Source organism: Ranitomeya variabilis, chromosome 6, assembly GCF_051348905.1.
Source record: "Ranitomeya variabilis isolate aRanVar5 chromosome 6, aRanVar5.hap1, whole genome shotgun sequence".
Lineage (NCBI taxonomy): Eukaryota > Metazoa > Chordata > Amphibia > Anura > Dendrobatidae > Ranitomeya > Ranitomeya variabilis.
In genome coordinates, this window is record NC_135237.1 from 383002545 (window position 1) to 383021686 (window position 19142).

General features: G+C 42.3%; 1 protein-coding gene across 1 annotated transcript in view; it reads right to left on the bottom strand.

Moving 5' to 3' along the window:
* ZNF407 (zinc finger protein 407) overlaps nucleotides 1-19142 on the bottom strand; it is a 764411-nt gene that overhangs the window by 712769 nt on the left and 32500 nt on the right. The window contains exon 2 of the mRNA XM_077270085.1: nucleotides 13987-18498. Within this exon, the coding sequence (XP_077126200.1) occupies nucleotides 13987-18460 (4474 nt within the window). The 5' untranslated portion in view covers nucleotides 18461-18498. The remainder of the gene's footprint in view (nucleotides 1-13986; nucleotides 18499-19142) is intronic.

The window sequence follows — 19142 nt, forward strand, 5'->3', positions numbered from 1 at the left end:
TTAGAAATACAGAAGGTGTATCCAAACAACAAACCGGTGTGCCCATAACAGAACAGTCATAAAGAAACTTTGCCACTCTCAATATAAATAACTAGCTATTGAACCCATTCTACGCCCGGGTGGTGAGCTTTTATATTGGTATATGGTCTCCATCTTGGTATGTGCTGCTCCATCCAGCGTCCCCATCCTGTCATGTGCTCCCATCCTGCGCCGCATCCTGTCATGTGCTCCCATCTTGCGCCCCCATCCTGTCATGTGCTGCTCCCATCCTGCACCCCCATTCTGTCATGTGCTGCTCCCATCCTGTCATGTGCTGCACCCCATCCTGCGCAACCATTCTGTAATGTGCTGCTCCCATCCTGCGTCCCCATTATGTAATGTGCTGCACCCATTCTGCGCCCCCATTCTGTTGTATGCTGCTCCCATTTCTCTCTCTCCGGCTCTACTACCTGAGTGCGGCTCTACTGCCTGAGTGCGGCTGTACTGAGTGCGGCTGTACTGAGTACAGCTGTACTGCCTGACTGCAGCTATACTGAGTGTGGATGTACTGCCTGAGTGCGGCTATACTGAGTGCGGCTGTACTGCCTGAGTGCAGCTGTACTGAGGGCGGCTGAACTGCCTGAGTGTGTCTGTACTGAATGCTGCTGCATTACTGCTTGAGTACGGTTGTACTGAGTGCGGCTATATGGAGTGTGGCTATACTGAGTGCAGCTGTACTGCCTGTGCGTCTGTACTGAGTGCGGCTATACTGAGTGCGGCTGTACTGCGTGAGTGCAGCTATACTGAGTGCAGTTGAACTGCCTGAGTGCGGCTGTAGTGAGTGCTACTGCTTTACTGCTTGAGTGCGGCTATACTGAGTGTGGCTGTACTGTATGAGCGCGGCTATACTGAGTGTGGCTGTACTGCCAGAGTGCGGCCATACTGAGCGTGGATGTACTGCCTGAGTGCGGCTATACTGAGTGCGGCTGTACTGCCTGAGTGCAGCTATACTGAGCGTGGCTGTACTGCCTGAATGCGGCTATACTGAGCGTGACTATACTGTATGAGTGCGGCTATACTTACTGAGTGCGGCTGTACTGCCTAAATGGGGCTATACTGAGTGTAGCTGAACTGCCTGAGTGCGGCTGTACTGCATGAATGCGGCTAAATTGAGCGCGGCTGTAATGCCTGAGTGCGGCTATACTGAGCGGGGCTGTGCTGCCTGAGTTCAGCTATACTGAGCGTGGCTGTGCTGCCTGAGTGCGGCTATACTGAGTGTGGCTGTATTGCCTGAGTGCGGCTATACTGAGCGTGACTATATTGTGTGAGTGCGGCTGTACTGTGTGAGTGCAGCTGTACTGTGTGGGTGTGGCCGAGTGTGGCTGTACTGTGTGAGTGCGGCCCGAGTGTGGCTGTACTGTGTGAGTGCGGCCCGAGTGTGGCTGTACTGTGTGAGTGCGGCCCGAGTGTGGCTGTACTGTGTGAGTGCGGCCGAGTGTGGCTGTACTGTGTGAGTGCGGCCGAGTGTGGCTGTACTGTGTGAGTGCGGCCGAGTGTGGCTGTACTGTGTGAGTGCGGCCGAGTGTGGCTGTACTGTGTGAGTGCGGCCGAGTGTGGCTGTACTGTGTGAGTGCGGCCGAGTGTGGCTGTACTGTGGGAGTGCGGCCGAGTGTGGCTGTACTATGGGAGTGCGGCCGAGTGTGGCTGTACTGTGGGAGTGCAGCTGTACTGTGTGAGTGCGGCAGTACAGTCTGAGTGTGGCTGTACTGTGTGAGTGCGGCCGAGTGCGGCTGAGTGGGGCTGTACTGTGAGACTGAGGCCGAGTGTGGCTGTGCTGTGTGAGTGCGGCCCGAGTGTGGCTGTACTGTGGGAGTGCGGCCGAGTGTGGCTGTACTGTGGGAGTGCGGCCGAGTGTGGCTGTACTGTGGGAGTGCGGCCGAGTGTGGCTGTACTGTGGGAGTGCGGCCGAGTGTGGCTGTACTGTGGGAGTGCGGCTGTACTGTGTGAGTGCGGCAGTACAGTGTGAGTGTGGCTGAGTGTGGCTGTACTGTGTGAGTGCGGCCGAGTGTGGCTGTACTGTGTGAGTGCGGCTGAGTGGGGCTGTACTGTGAGACTGAGGCTGAGTGTGGCTGTGCTGTGTGAGTGCGGCTGAGTGTGGCTGTACTGTGTGAGTGCAGCAGTACAGTGTGAGTGTGGCTGAGTGTGGCTGTACTGTGTGAGTGCGGCCGAGTGTGGCTGTACTGTGTGAGTGCGGCTGAGTGGGGCTGTACTGTGAGACTGAGGCTGAGTGTGGCTGTGCTGTGTGAGTGCGGCTGAGTGTGGCTGTACTGTGTGAGTGCGGCTGAGTGGGGCTGTACTGTGTGAGTGCGGCTGAGTGTGGCTGTGCTGTGTGAGTGCGGCTGTACTGTGCACAGCGGAGGGCTGACTCCACCCACTCGTGTCACTGGTCACATGGTGGTTGACATCATCGGAGGTCCTGGAGCTCCGCTGGGATCTACATCTACCCTGACCGGAGCTGCAGAGCACAGAGCCCCCATAGCCGGTATATTGGGTGTGGGTACAGGGGTGTGTGGAGCCCCCATGGCCGGTATATCGGGGGTAAGCAGGGGAGCACGGAGCCCCCATGGCTAATAAGTAATTTTGGCTATGTCACTCTGGTCCAGACTGAGCAGGCGCGGTGTGTCGCACTTGCGCAGTCTATAAAGGCTTCGGACAGAGTGACGCTCCCACCATTATATTATAGATATGGTCACCAATTTTAATTCTAGTCCACTGACCCTACAGCCAGGCTTTTATAAAGGGGTATACTTGATCTGAAACAATGTTTACATAGGTGTTAAGTGTCAAAATAATCAATGCCGGGACCCAAGGTTTCCTACAGAACATTTCTCAGAGGATCATTTGCCTCAGCTAATTTCTGTTCTTGCCATTATTCATCCTGATGCTACCCTAGGAAAGCAGTGGATCTGCACCCAAACATTCACATGATGAAAACGAAAATATATAAACAGGCTGCATTCTTATAGTGCATCGGAGTCCAAATCTGATGGTCATGACCCCTTTGTAGACAAAGGACAGCATGGTCACTCTAAGCGGTCATTGGGTACACGGCTCTACAGCAAGCAAGCATAGAAATACCATGCTGCAGCAAGCAGAGATGTGTTGTCCGTCCTTGGGTCACATCTGGTGGGTACACACCACTACATACTGGGAACACCACTCAAAATTCAGTTGCGGAGCTGCTCTGACCTAGTCATCCAGCCACCATGATTTGGCCATTGTCAGAGGCATTCAGGTCCCATGTGCTTGTCCATTTCTCTCGCTTCCAACACAACAACTTCAAAAACTCACTGGTCTCACTCCATGTTTGCCACTTCTTCAGTCATCAGTTGTAAAGTTATGGCTGATCAGTGTATAAATAAAATGACAATTGGTTTGGAAGTTATTTTTCATGGCCCCTACCAACCTGTTCATACACTATTCCTTGGGTCAAACTGTGATGACCAAGTAGTAAAAGTGATCTCCCCATTAGTCTGGAGGCAACGAGGCAGAAATCTCATATTCCTGGACCTTCTGTACACATGGTCAATGGGGTGCCAAATTTGACCTCTCAGCCGCAGTGCCAAGTATCCAGATTTATTACTTGGTCTCAGAAATATATAGGAGCTTTATTTCAGTGCCGTTTGTAAACCTTTCCTTTTAGAGTTTCTCAGCTTTACTACATTAGACCACCTTCCTCTTACTCCCAGAGTGGCCTCAATGGGAGTTTTTATCGGATTGCCTAGTGACTAGCTGCTTTGTACTGATTGAATGAATCCCTAAGAGAAAGAAGTTTCAATAAACTGATGATTTAGGTCACATTTAATTCCAATAGTCAAGATCATAAACAGTTCACTGTAGGGAAGGAGTGAACTGCCTCCAAAATTGGAAAGTTTGTGCCTATTAGCACAGCATGCAGAAATCTCTGAATAGACGCGCTTTAGTAACTAGCCCGCTGCGCTCACTGTATTTATTTGTATGAGTTAATTTGAATGTAAATGAAAGCACTAATGCAGATGTTTTTATTCAGCAGGAACATGGTGGTCATTTACTAATCTACAGTCATTAAAAATATTAATAATCATCACCAGTAGACAGCAGATCTGCAAAACATATTAAATTGTGACACAAATACTGGAAGATATAAAGCAGTTCACATAAAATATTGTATAATGTTGGAGAGAAGAGGTCTAATTCACTCATGTGGATTTCTATTCTTCTCCAGACTATGTACTCTGCTGCCCCAATCCATCACCAGGAAAACCTTCACCCATCTAGGACTCCCTCAAAAAGCCCTACACCACAGATAGGGCCATGTGTTCTTAAAGGAAACCGGTCATGTCCTTAAACACTAATAACCTGCAGATAAGAGGTTAATCTGCCAGGTAATAGCGTTATAATGCTTTATAGCTACCATACTGAAAGTGCAGCTACCTGGATGAAACTTTATTCCTCCTGTGAGCCGCCAGCTTTCAGTCATAGAGATGTGCACGGAACAGCTACAGTGACCTCTCCACATCTATGCATAGTGAGAAGTGCCAACGTGCTCAGATAAGGTGGTATCCAAGCACGCTCGGGTGCTAACAGAGTATCTTCGGCGTGCTCAAATACTATGTTCCAGTCGCCGCAGTTGCATGTCTAACAAACTGGCAATTCTTGCTTGGGTTGAGGCTGTCAAACAGCCGTGGCAACTCGAACATAGTATTCGAGCACGCCGAAGACATTCGGTTAGCACCCGAGCATGCTCGGATAACACCTTATCCCAGCACGAATAGTGAGTGATTTCAGCAGTGACGTTAGCCACTCTCACTGAAAACCAGTGGCTCGTGGGAAGAAAGTATGTTTTTTTCCTGTAACTGAGAAGTCAGTAAGGTGGCCATAATTTTAATGCTATTAACCGGCAGATTAACTCTATATCTGCAGGTTAATATCGTTTAGGGGCATGACAGATTCCATTTAGAAGGGAATTGAAAAATCTAACGGGCACTACTCAGTGATGCTCTAGCTGCGCACATCGTGTATTTCCAGTGGCTACAACACCAGGTATTGGTGTTGGACCCACACCAATCTGATACTGTTGATCGGTCCAAAGGATGGGTCATCAATATCTCAGTTCTGGATCTGAAAACATGATACCAAATTGTTTTATTAACTGGGATGCATATGTATATATACAGCTCTGGCGAAAAATAAGACACCGCTGCAAAATTTTCAGTTTGTCTGATTTTTCTCTTTATAGGTATATTTTTGGGTAAAATGTAAATTGTTCTTTTATTCTATAAATTACTGACAACATGTCTCCGAATTTCCAAGCGATACATTTTGTATTTATTTTCTGAAAATGAGAAATGGTCAAAATAACAAAAAAAAAATGCATTGCTTACGGAGCTCAAATAATGCAAAAAAAAAAAAAAAAAAGTTCATAATCATTTAGAAACAACAATACTAATGTTTCAACTCAGGAAGAGTTCAGAAATCAATATTTTGTGGAATTACCATGATTATTAATCACAGTTTTCATGCATCTTGGCATGCTTTCCACCAGTCTTACACATTGCTTTTGGGTGACCTTATGCCACTCCTGGTACAAAAACCAGGTTATCCTGGAAAAACAGTTGATTCCTTCTCCTCAGGCAATGTTCCCCAACTCTGAGGACTGGTTTTTCCAGCAGGACAATGTGCCATGCCACACAGCTAGGTCAATCAAGGTGTGGATGAAGGACCACCACATCAAATCGCTGTCATGCTAGCCCAATCTCCAGACCTGAACCCCATTGAAAACCTCTGGAATGTAATCAAGAGGAAGATGGATAGTCACAAGCCATCAAAGAAGAACTGCTTACATTTTTGTACCAGGAGTGACATAAGGTCACCCAGAAGCAGTGTGAAAGACTGTTGGAAAGCATGTCAAGACACATGAATACTGTGATTATAAATCATGGTTATTCCACAAAATATTGATTTCTGAACTCTTCCCGAGTTAAAACATTAGGCCGGAGTCACACTAGAGAGGAATACGTACGAGTGCTATGCGAGAAAAAAAAATCGCATAGCACTCAGACCAATGGTAATCTATGGGGCAGCTTCCATCATCCGTTTTTTTCTCGGCCGTAGTATACGTGCGAGTGAAATCGCAGCATGCTGAGATTTGCACCGTATATCGTCCGAGACTCGCCAATGCAAGTCTATGGGTGCACACCAAACCGACCATCAGTGTGACATCCGTATGGCATCCATATGCAATGCGATTTTAACATGAGCTTTTACATAGAGAGAACTGCTGTGTGTAAAAGCTCATGGTAAAATCGCATTGCATACGGATGTCATACGGATGTCACACTGTTACTAGATGCAAGGTAATCACATCCTCGCATTGCAAACGGATTACATACGGATCACTGTTCAGGGAACATTTGTGCGATTCTCGGCCGTCAAAATCGGACCGATTTTTTATATGGTAAGTGTGACTCCAGCCTTAGTATTATTGTTTCTAAATGATTGTGAACTTGTTTTTTGTTGCAATTATTTGAGGTCTGCAAGCAATGCATTTTTTTGTTATTTTAACCACTTCTCATTTTCAGAAAATACAAAATGTATTGCTTGGAACGTCGGAGACATGTTGTCAGTAGTCTATGGAATAAAAGAACAATTTACATTTTACTCAAAAATATACCTATAAAGAGAAAAATCAGACAAACTGAAAATTTTGCAGTGGTCTCTTAATTTTTTTATTGGCAGAATAATGTTCAAATCACTAATAAAAAAATGTACCAAAAATGGTTTTTCAGAGGTTTGGCCAGGATTAGAGAACTAGAACTCCAGTGCCACCTATAGGAAGTAGCAATTCTAAAAGTCAATATTGACCCTTTAACGAGTCATGTCACATGACTTATCCTAAGAGGTTTAGGATTGCTACTTCCTATAGCTTGCACAAGAGTTCTAGTCCTCTTCCTCTCTGAAGAGACAATTTACATATTTCCCACAGCAGCACTGTGGCTTAAAAGTCTCCTCACCTCTGCATTTCAGACATGACATGTCACTCCCTGCAGGGACCATTTGGATCCAGGAGTAATGAAACATAGCAGCTTACCCCCCCCTTATCCCCAATGTTTGTGTCTGGTGTTGCAGATGAATCCCACTGAAGTGAATGGAGCCAATCTGCAATAACACACAACCCATGATCAGGGCTTACACTGTTTCTGAAAGACAGCAACTATGTTTTTCTTTAGGCAATTAATTTATTATTTTTTAAACTCTAAAGCATTGAGTCTTAAACTGTTAGGTGGGTCTCATTAATGAGGTTTCCCCATCTGTTAGTGAGGCTCAGGATGGGAGTCGATTTTGACAGGAGTACTGTATATACTCGAGTATAAGCCGAGATTTTCAGCCCCAAAAAATGGGCTGAAAGTGCCCCTCTCGGCTTATACTCGAGTCATGGAAGGCGGGGGTCGGCGGGTGAGGGGAAGCGACGCCTTTCAAATACTCACCTGCTCCCAGCGCTCCTGACGCGGTCCCCGCATGTCCCACGGTCTTGGGGCGCGGCAGCTTCTTCCCCTGTTCAGCGGTCACTGGTACCGCTCATTAAAGTTATGAATATGGACTCCTCTCCCTTAGGGGTGGAGCCGCATATTCATTACTGTAATGAGCGGTACCATGTGACCGCTCACTACAGGAAGAAGCTGCTGCTCCCAAAGACCGTGGGACATGCAGGGACCTCGTCAGGAGCGCTGGGAGCAGGTGAGTATGTCATATTCATCTTTCTGCGTTCCACCGCCGCCCCGTCTTCCGCATCCTCTACTGTGACTGTTCAGGTCAGAGGGCACGATGACGTATTAGTGTGCGCGCCGCCCTCTGCCTGAACAGTCAGTGCGGAGAGACGGGACGCTGAGGAGCAGCGGGCAGCGACGAGAGGTGAGCATGTCATTTTTTTTTTTAGTGCAGCAGTAGCATTACATGTGGCACAATGCTATATGGAGCGTCTATGGGGCCATAAAGAACTGCATGGAGCATTATATGAGGCATCTATGGGGCCATAACTGCATGGAGCATTATATGGGGCATCTATGGGGCCATAAAGAACTGCATGGAGCATTATATGGGGCCATAATGAACTGCATGGAGCATTTTATGGGGCCATAATGAACTGCATGGAGCATTATATGGAGCATTACATGATGCCATAAAGAACTGCATGGAGCATTATATGGGGCATCTATGGGGCCATAAAGAACTGCATGGAGCATTATATGGAACATCTATGGGGCCATAAAGAACTGCATGGAGCATTATATGGAGCATCTATGGGGCCATAAAGAACTGCATGGAGCATTATATGGGGCATTTATGGGGCCATAACTGCATGGAGCATTATATGGGGCATCTATGGGGCCATAAAGAACTGCATGGAGCATTATATGAGGCATCTATAGGGCCATAACTGCATGGAGCATTATATGGGGCATCTATGGAGCCATAACTGCATGGAGCATTATATGGGGCATCTATGGGGCCATAAAGAACTGCATGGAGCATTATATGGGGCCATAATGAACTGCATGGAGCATTTTATGGGGCCATAATGAACTGCATGGAGCATTATATGGAGCATTACATGATGCCATAAAGAACTGCATGGAGCATTATATGGGGCATCTATGGGGCCATAAAGAACTGCATGGAGCATTATATGGAACATCTATGGGGCCATAAAGAACTGCATGGAGCATTATATAGAGCATCTATGGGGCCATAAAGAACTGCAGGGAGCATTATATGGAACATCTATGGGGCCATAAAGAACTGCATGGAGCATTATATGGAGCATCTATGGGGCCATAAAGAACTGCATGGAGCATTATATGGGGCATCTATGGGGCCATAAAGAACTGCATGGAGCATTATATGGTGCATCTATGGGGCCATAAAGAACTGCATGGAGCATTATATGGGGCCATAATGAACTGCATGGAGCATTATATGAAGCATTACATGATGCCATAAAGAACTGCATGGAGCATTATATGGGGCATCTATGGGGCCATAAAGAACTGCATGGAGCATTATATGGAACATCTATGGGGCCATAAAGAACTGCATGGAGCATTATATGGAGCATCTATGGGTCCATAAAGAACTGCATGGAGCATTATATGGGGCATTTATGGGGCCATAAAGAACTGCATGGAGCATTATATGGGGCATCTATGGGGCCATAAAGAACTGCATGGAGCATTATATGGAGCATCTATGAAGCCATAAAGAACTGCATGGAGCATTATATGGGGCATCTATGGGGCCATAAAGAACTGCATGGAGCATTATATGGGGCATCTATGGGGCCATAAAGAACTGAATGGAGCATTATATGGGGCATCTTATGGGGCCATAAAGAACTGCATGGAGCATTATATGGAGCATCTATGGGGCCATAAAGAACTGAATGGAGCATTATATGGGGCATCTTATGGGGCCATAATGAACTGTATGGAGCATTATATGGGGCATCTTATGGGGCCATAATGAACTGTATGGAGCATTATATGGGGCATCTATGGGGCCATAAAGAACTGAATGGAGCAATATATGGGGCATCTATGGGGCCATAAAGAACTGAAAGGAGCAATATATGGGGCATCTATGGGGCCATTAAGAACTGAATGGAGCATTATATGGGGCATCTTATGGGGCCATAATGAACTGTATGGAGCATTATATGGGGCTCCTGATTTAATATGGATGTTCAAAAACACTTAACCTACTGATGTCTCAATTCATTTTACTTTTATTGGTATCTATTTTTATTTTTTACATTTATCGGTAGCTGCTGCATTTTCCACCCTAGGCTTATACTCAAGTCAATAAGTTTTCCCAGTTTTTTGTTGCAAAATTAGGGGGGTCGGCTTATACTCGGGTCGGCTTATACTCGAGTATATACGGTAATTATAGACTTCACAGACCTTTTCATGGTTGTAGCAATTTTTGGTTAAGCATCAAAATTGACTACTTTCGGGCTTATTTCATGCTTCTACCAAGTTCCGGGAGATACATTTTATGATTCATTGAAGTAATTTTTTTCCCTATTTTTGTCATGGCCTACGACCAACAAACCAAACATCATCAGCTTCAGGCTGATGAGACCCAAGTAGAAAAAACTGAGATGCCCAGTTCTAAAATATCGAAAATAAATCTAGGCTGGAGCTGGCAGATATTTTCTATCACTTTGATTATTAAAATGAGAACCACATTGTCATTTATATAGGGGTATTCGTTTCTGCTAATCTTCAGAAAATGTGTGCATTGACATGCCATTTCAGAAAGCAATTACAACAAATCTGAACGATGCTCAAAGTGTGCTAACTTTTACTAAATGTTACAATCAATGATGTAACTTCTATAAGTAAGGTTGTTCTGTCGTATATTGATAGTTACCTCACTTTCACATACACATTAACTTGATTTTAAATGCAATTAATACATATAGTCAAGGAAGAATAATGGACTACATTCTGCACTTAACCTGGTGGACATTTTCAAATGGCACAAGTGACCAGTGCAAACCTATTTTGCATTGTAAACGACTAAATAAATCTTAATGGATTAAGAATGATCAGCTATCAACACACAAGGGAAATTAAGTGCTGAAATGCCTACATTGATTATTTTAAATTATTAGCCTTACTCTGTTCTTGAATTTGTATGCTTTTAGTGAGCTTTAACACATTTACAAGACTTATTGACTATAATTACAAGAGAATTCAAGTAATGGACACATCAATTATAAGCAACATGTCTTGACCAGACATTGGCATAAAGAATTCTAAAGAGAACTCCATTAGCATCTCTTCTTTCATTTTATTCACTTTTATCTGGCTTATGAGGGCATTTTGAGGGCTTCTACTAGACCCCTAACCAGCTCTCTATATTTTTCATTGTACAAATTTTCATTAGTAACGTACGTTTAATACATATTTTAGATTAATACCTATTTTTAAGCATCTAGAATATTTTCTGCACTTAATAACTGTATATATATATATATATATATATATATATATATATATATATATATATATATATATATATATATATATATATATATATATATATATTGTAAAAACTGCAAACTTCACCATATCTTGTGTTTTCCTTCCCCTCTATTTCACATTATAATCCAGGCAAAAGAAGAATAATAGTTATACATACATTATTTTCATATATATTCTAATACAGAAGGATGAGACTAGGCGCATATATTATAGATTACCAACACGTAGGTGGTTAATGGGGTATTACTAGGACTAGAAGATCCGAATACACAACTTTGCCCTTTCCTTTTTAAAAGAACTCATAATTTTCCATTTTCTTTTATGTAAACAGTAATATTTCTGATAACTCACTCAAGTTTTAAACAGCAGAGGCGACACAGATAAATGGGTTCCAATTTAAAACAGGAGCATCTAAAATAAATAAGAACGGCTGCCATAAAGTGGCTCTCCAGTTGGGCCACACTTTGACAACCAAATGCTTCAGAAGACTACACCTTTAAGGCCATGTGCACACATTCAGTATTTTTCGCGTTTTTTTCGCGTTTTTTCGCTATAAAAACGTGATAGAAACGCAAAAAAAGCGAAAAAAACGCTTACATATGCCTCCTATTATTTACAGTGTATTCCGCATTTCTTGTGCAAATGTTGCATTTTTTTCCACGAAAAAATCGCATCGCGGAAAAAAAAGCAACATGTTCAATAAATTTGCGGAATTGCGGGGATTCTGCACACCTAGGAATACATTGATTTGCTTACTTTCCGCATGTGGCTGTGCCCACCATGCGGGAAGTAAGCAGATCATGTGCGGTTGGTACCCAGGGTGGAGGAGAGGAGACTCTCCTCCACGGGCCGGGCACCATTTAATTGTTAAAAAAAAAAGAATTAAAATAAAAAATAGTCATATACTCACCTTCGATGTCCCCCGCAGTCTTCCCGCCTCTCAGGTGCACGCTGCCGCTTCGGTTCCTATAGCTGGAGTGTGTGAACGACCTGCGATGACGTCGGGGTCTTGTGATTGGTCGTGTGACCGCTCATGTGACCGCGACGTCATCGAAGGTCCTTCACACACACACACCATCTATAGGAACGGACGCCGCTGAGGAGGAGATCGGCTGTCTGCAGGTGAGTATAAGCATTTTTTTTTATTTTTTTTATTATTTTTAAACATTCTATCTTTTAGTATTGATGCTGCATAGGCTGCATCTATAGTAAAAAGTTGGTCACACTTGTCAAACACTATGTTTGACAAGTGTGACCAACCTGTCAGGGTATGTGTACACGTCAGGATTTCTTGCAGAAATTTCCTGAAGAAAACCGGAAATTTTCTGCAAGAAATCCGCTTTTTTTTTGCCTTTTTTTCGCATTTTTTTTAGCATTTTGCAAGCGAAATTAGCTTGCAGAATGCTAAAGTTTTCCAAGCGATCTGTAGCATCGCTTGGAAAACTGACTGACAGGTTGGTCACACTTGTCAAACATAGTGTTTGACAAGTGTGACCAACTTTTTACTATAGATGCAGCCTATGCAGCATCTATAGTAAAAGATAGAATGTTAAAAATAATAAAAAAAATGCTTATACTCACCTGCAGACAGTTGATCTCCTCAGCGGCGTCCGTTCCTATAGATGGTGTGTGTGTGAAGGACCTTCGATGACGTCGCGGTCACGTGAGCGGTCACATGAGCGGTCACGCGACCAATCACAAGACCGCGACGTCATCACAGGTCCTTCACACACTCCAGCTATAGGAACCGAAGCGGCAGCATGCACCTGAGAGGCGGGAAGACTGCGGGGGCCATTGAAGGTGAGTATATGACTATTTTTTATTTTAATTCTTTTTTTTTAACAATTATATGGTGCCCAGTCCGTGGAGGAGAGTCTCCTCTCCTCCACCCTGGGTACCAACCGCACATGATCTGCTTACTTCCCGCATGGTGTGCACAGCCCCGTGCGGGAAGTAAGCAGATCAATGCATTCCTAGGTGTGCGGAATCCCCGCAATTCCGCAAATTTAATGAGCATGTTGCTTTTTTTTCCGCGATGCGATTTTTTCTCGTAAAAAAATGCAACATTTGCACAAGAAATGCGGAATACACTGTAAATAATAGGAGGCATATGTAAGCGTTTTTTTCGCATTTTTATCACGTTTTTATAGCGAAAAAACGCGGAAAAAAAGGGAAAAAAACGCAAAAATAAAAATGTGGATTTCTTGCAGAAAATTTCTGTTTTTCTTCAGGAAATTTCTGCAAGAAATCCTGACGTGTGCACATACCCTAAAGGAGTTGTTCCACGAGCAAAGTACATTTTAATCTATAGATCTTGGAACAATAATAAATTCCGCACTTGGATGTGTAAAAAATAATGTCCCTGTGCCAAGATAATCTGGAACATGTGCTTCTGCTATGTACTGTGTAAAGGCTGTGTCCAAACATGAGGAGCTGCTCCAGTTCACGGTCGGCACATACCACAGCTTCTGGGTGGAGGAAATAGCATGAGCCACTTATGATAGGTGAGTGTACAGACTAAACAGCAGTGGCTCGTTGCTGGTGCTTTCTGAATTAACACAATTACCTGCCTGTATTATCACGTGAGTACGTGTTTCTGCGACGTCTCCAGAAATCTGAGCTCATCCTTAATCAAGTCAGTGACATAGAAGCTCCAGTGACTGCTGAGCTTATATATCAAGGTCTTGATTTGATATGATGAGTGCAGATTGCAGGAGACGTCGTAGAAACACTGAATCCTGTGATAAAACAGGCAGGCAAATGTGTTACATCAGAATATAGAAAATATAATGTATAAAATAAAAAAAACTTTTGAACAAAAATGCTTGTTTAAAAAAAAAAAAAGGAAGAGGGAATTGGAGACAGCCAATCACACAAATCATTTAAGACACTTACACACACATAGGTTATTAATTTGCCTTACCTGTATGTGTTCGGATATGGGCAAGGAATGCCATAGAATTACTGCTTTTGCATATCTTGCCACAGTATTTGCACACATTTCCTTGATTTTCTTCTCTTTCTTTGTTTATCTGCTCCGTGTCCTCCTCAATGTACTTTTTGACCTCTCTGAGCAATTCTTCATGTTGTTCTTTAATATGTATGAATAAACTTTGTTCAGAATCAAAAGGTTCAGTGCATTTTACACATTTAAATGTTCCACCTCCTTCACGTCGCTCTTCAAAACTGGCCAACTCGTTCTTGTTATGGCCAATGCTGGCCAAATGCTGATGAAGATTACTTTCTGTAAAAAAGGATTTACCGCACAGCAGGCAATGAAAATGTTTTTCTTTTACTGGATGTTTCATAGAAATATGAACATTTAACCCACTGAGGCCATCAGCTAGGAACCCACATTCATTGCATCGGATTCGGTTTGAGTCTCCTTGAGAATGTCCATTGGCTTTTTTTTTCCTTGCCAGTTGCGGCTCCTGTATTTTGGGGGCAAGGCCGCTGAACTTGGATGCACTGGTTGTATCACTTTCTAAGGACTCATTGCAAACAATTTTTAGCTTTACAATAGAAGAATCAAAAATGTGCCCGCTTTTACTAATAATGCTATTAGGTTCTGATGAAACTTCAGTCATTACTTCAGTCTCTGAAACCTTCCCAGGATCATTAGTGGTAACGGTATCTTTACCGACAGAGTCTTCATGGACTAAACAGATCTGTTCAGTAACCTCTGTGACAGGGCTTTCCTCCGCACTTAACGAAACTGAATTTATTGGTTGTAGCGTCTCATCTTTTACTAGTAAATCAGTGTTTTTTTCCAAGTCCTCTAATTTACCATCTTCTGTGGGTTCAGACTCACCTACCACTTGGGATACATTATTATTGGTCTGTATAACGGGGCACAGATCTTTATTCCCATTACTGGACAGTGGGCTCTGATCAATTTCTACAACGCCTTCACTAGAGACATTATATGGCAATCCTTGTACATCGTATTCTGCCTTTTCCATGGGTGAAGGACATGGAGACTTAAGAGGAGATTGACGATTGACTTTGTGTGTCTCGGAGGACACATGTGTGAGCATATCCTTGTGTGTTGGAGCATAGAAATCACATGCTTTACAGTAATACTTATATGACTTCATATGCTTCATTTTTACATGCATCTCTAAAGATGTAGGGTCCCCAACAAAGTCACAATACATGCATTTCTCATTTCCAAGATTTGTGCATACATTTTGTACATCTACAACTGTGCCAAGATGTTCATGTGTGGAAGTACCGACCTGCATACTAACTGGATTATCAGTAGGGACAGGTTGCTCCTGGGAAGTGGTCAAATGTTTATTAATAATAGCCAAAGCATTTCCTTTTTTCTTAACAGAAGCTTCAAACTTTGTACCATCGGTGGAAACCACAATTTCGGTTTTCTGCTGGTTGAGTTGCTGCTCTTCTACACGATTCTTATGCTTTTTAGTTATACAGTGTCGCTCCATGTCGCCTTTAGTCACAGTGTCGTAATTACATACCTTGCATTTATAGTTGTACTGATGAGTATGCTTCCTCCTAATATGCACTTTAAGGTTCGTTACACTGGATGCGATAAGTCCACAGTAAGGGCAAGCGATAGGAAGATTTCCCTTCGGCCGTCCTCTTTTTGGAGTGTTTAAACACATTGGTGCAGTCTGACTTGGGGCGTGTTTAGAACAAGCCGATTCTTCAGCGGAGGGAGCAATTAATTCAGAAGGTGCCTGTGCGTCACCACCGTCCTCATCTCGAGGTCCATCTTTGTGCATCACTGAAGGCTCAATAATCGAAACCCTCTCAATGCACTCGTCAAAAAGTAATCCAATGTTGTTTTTCTTGGCATTTTCAATATGTTTACTCCGTTTTATGTGTCTCTCCATACCTTCCTTATACATTGTATATATATTGCACGCTTTACATAAAAAGTGATAATCACGTGTATGGCGAAGTTTAATATGTCTTGTCAAGACTGTAGATGATCTGGTTTTATAGAAACACTTTTTGCATTGAAATTGAGGTTTCTTGATTTCTTTTTCAATACAATCTCTTACTGGAACTTCTACTTCTTGAAGACCAGCATGATTCTCATCTTCCTTCGGAGATTCTTTTGCAAAACCCGTCTTCGCCACCATGTTCTCAACATTAATATTACCTTTTCTGTTATGCACCCCAATGTGTGCCTCTGTTGTTTCATGGTGTATCTTGTCATCAAGTGATTTAAAGTAAATATTGCAAACATTGCAATGAACAGACATCTCGTGTTTGGATTTCATGTGACTTTCAATACAATCTGTTACTGGTACTTCTACTTCTTGAAGAACAGCATGATTCTCATCTTCTTTCTGAGTTTCTTTTGCAAGATCCATCTTCACAACCATGTTCTCGGCACCAGTATTACAGTTTTTGTCTTGCACCCCGATGTGTGCCTCTGATGTTTTGTGGTGCAACTTGTCTTCATGTGATTTAAAGTAAATCTTGCAAACACTGGAATTAAAATACATCTCGTGTTTGGATTTTAAATGACTTTCCATACTATCTGTTAGTGGTACTTCTACTTCTTGAAGACCAGCATGATTCTCATCTTCTTTCTGAGATTCTTTTGCCAGATCTGTCTTCACCACCATGTTTTCAACATTAGTATTCCCTCTTTTTTCCTGTGCCCAGATGTGTGCCTCCAATGTTTCATGGTGTAACTTGTCATCAAGCGATTTAAAGTAAATTTTGCAAACATTGCATTGAAAATACATCTCATGTTTGGATTTCATGTGACGTTTGAAGGTTGACTTACTTGTAGTTTCGAGTCCACAGAGGTAACAATTTAACAAAACAGTACTTTTCTTATGATTATCATTTTGGCAGTGCTTTTCAAACTCCTCTCTGGTCACACACGAGTATCCACACGGTTGACAATAAAACTGCATTTGAGTAGCATGGCTCTTCCAGAAATGAACAATAAAGTTTTCTTTGGTACTAGCAACATCCTTACAGTATAAACAACCATATTGTTCTGTAAGCTGCGCAGTTTGTATTAGTTTGGATGTAGCAGGCTGTGAAGTACTTTCAACATCATAAAGAACTTCCTCATGAGTAGAGCTTTCACTTGTCAGATATGCTGCCGTTGCAGATTTTTTGAGGAATGTTTTTATTGGAGGATTTACATTTCCCTTTAAACACACAATGGAATCTTTGAGTTTACCTTTATTACTTATCAGACGTTTTTTTAATTGTCCAAAACTATGCTTTCGTCTAAACAAGTATCTCCTCTCATGTTTGTTCCGATCATTCTTCAACTTGGCTTTTATCTCACTAATGGTTTTTGATAAACTTCCTTCTTTCTTTTTAAATTCCGCCTCTCCGACACTAGACAAGTCTTCTGGGTTTTGTTTGCAAGTATTCAATGAGGACGCACAGTACACTTTATTCTCATCACTGTGAGAGGCTGCTACTTCCATTTGTAAAGTCCTCGTATTATCTATGTTGGATGGAAGTTTATTATCTTGACTCAAAGCAGTGTGTGCTTCTAATATTTTAAGAGTAGGGTCTGAAGTCTGATTTCTACATTTACTTATTATAATTTTTCCCTTTTCAACACACTTTTTCATGCATAACTTTTTTTCCGTAATAGAGTCCTGACTTTTTTGATCAATAACTACCTGAGTTAATAAGAATTTTTCATATGCACTTTGAAAGTGTTTTTCTGTCTGGGTTGAAGAATTGTTTACAGCAGGGACTTCAGAAGCCTTACATGCATTATTGTCAACAGGACCATCCTCAAGTTTCTCAGCTACAGCGTCAAGTTCAACCTCTAGTTTCTCATCCACAGTGTGATGTTCGTCCTCTAGTTTCTCATCCACAGTGTCATGTTCATCCTCTAGTTTCTCATCCACAGTGTGATGTTCATCCTCTAGTTTCTCATCCACAGTGTCATGTTCATCCTCTAGTTTCTCATCCACAGTGTCATGTTCATCCTCTAGTTTCTCATCCACAGTGTCATGTTCATCCTCTAGTTTCTCATCCACAGTGTCATGTTCATCCTCTAGTTTCTCACCCACAGTGTCAAGTTCATCTTCTTTGGTTGGAAATGTGGGACAACCTATAGATTGCTCATCGGCGGAGCTCAGAACATTTTGAACAGTCTCAGCAGTTTCCACTTGACCGACATGCAAGTAATATTGGCCATCAACATAATCCTGTTTATTCACTTCCTTCTCCGATACGGACAATTCTGGTCCCAGCTTTGCTCTTTTTGGCAAACAAGGATTTTCAAAATCCTCTCTATCCTCACTGGCTGAGGGACAGGACTGTGGATATGGTCTCTTATTGTTTGCAGAGTCATCTTTAGTGATGCTAGATTTACCATCTTTTTTCTCCACCACTTCTGCTATAGATTGATTTCCTTCATTCTTTTCATTTTCCATATTTAGTAAGTCATAAAATGTCCATTGATAAACTTTCCCTAGTTAAAAAAAAAAAAAATGTAATTGATAAAAGTAACAATGGACAATATAAAAACACAAGACATTTTAAAAGCAGTATCTGAATTCTTTACCTCGCATAGAGATATTTACAGGGATTAAGAAATATAGGAAGAAATTATTTTCTCAGTGAGGAAAAATATTGGAAGCCATGTCATTTCAGGACATTAAACAAGATTACACTACAGAGATCAATAATGTACATGTACAGCGGTTTATTGGAAACAATACACTAGTGTCAATGAAATTGTTCACATCAATAATTAGCTATTAAATATCACTAAATCCTATTCCACCCTCCACAAAATATTAAGACATTGACAGGAAAGAATAAATGCCACGTAAGTACACTAAAACAACCAAGTAGTCAAAAGTCTGCGAAACAAAGGGGCCGATTCATCATTGTTTTTACATCTTTATTTTGTCTAGTTTTGTGTTGTTGTTTTTTATTGGCTATTCTTCATTTGCCTTTTTTTAAATCAATTTTTGTGTGTTCTGTTTGTATTTTTTTTAGTTCGCCATTGTGGTTGGAATTTAGGCATTCCAGATACTTTCACCTGATTCATAATTTGCAACTTTTAAAAACTTTTTGTGCAAATGTGCTTCGCAGTCCTCCGGGAGTGAT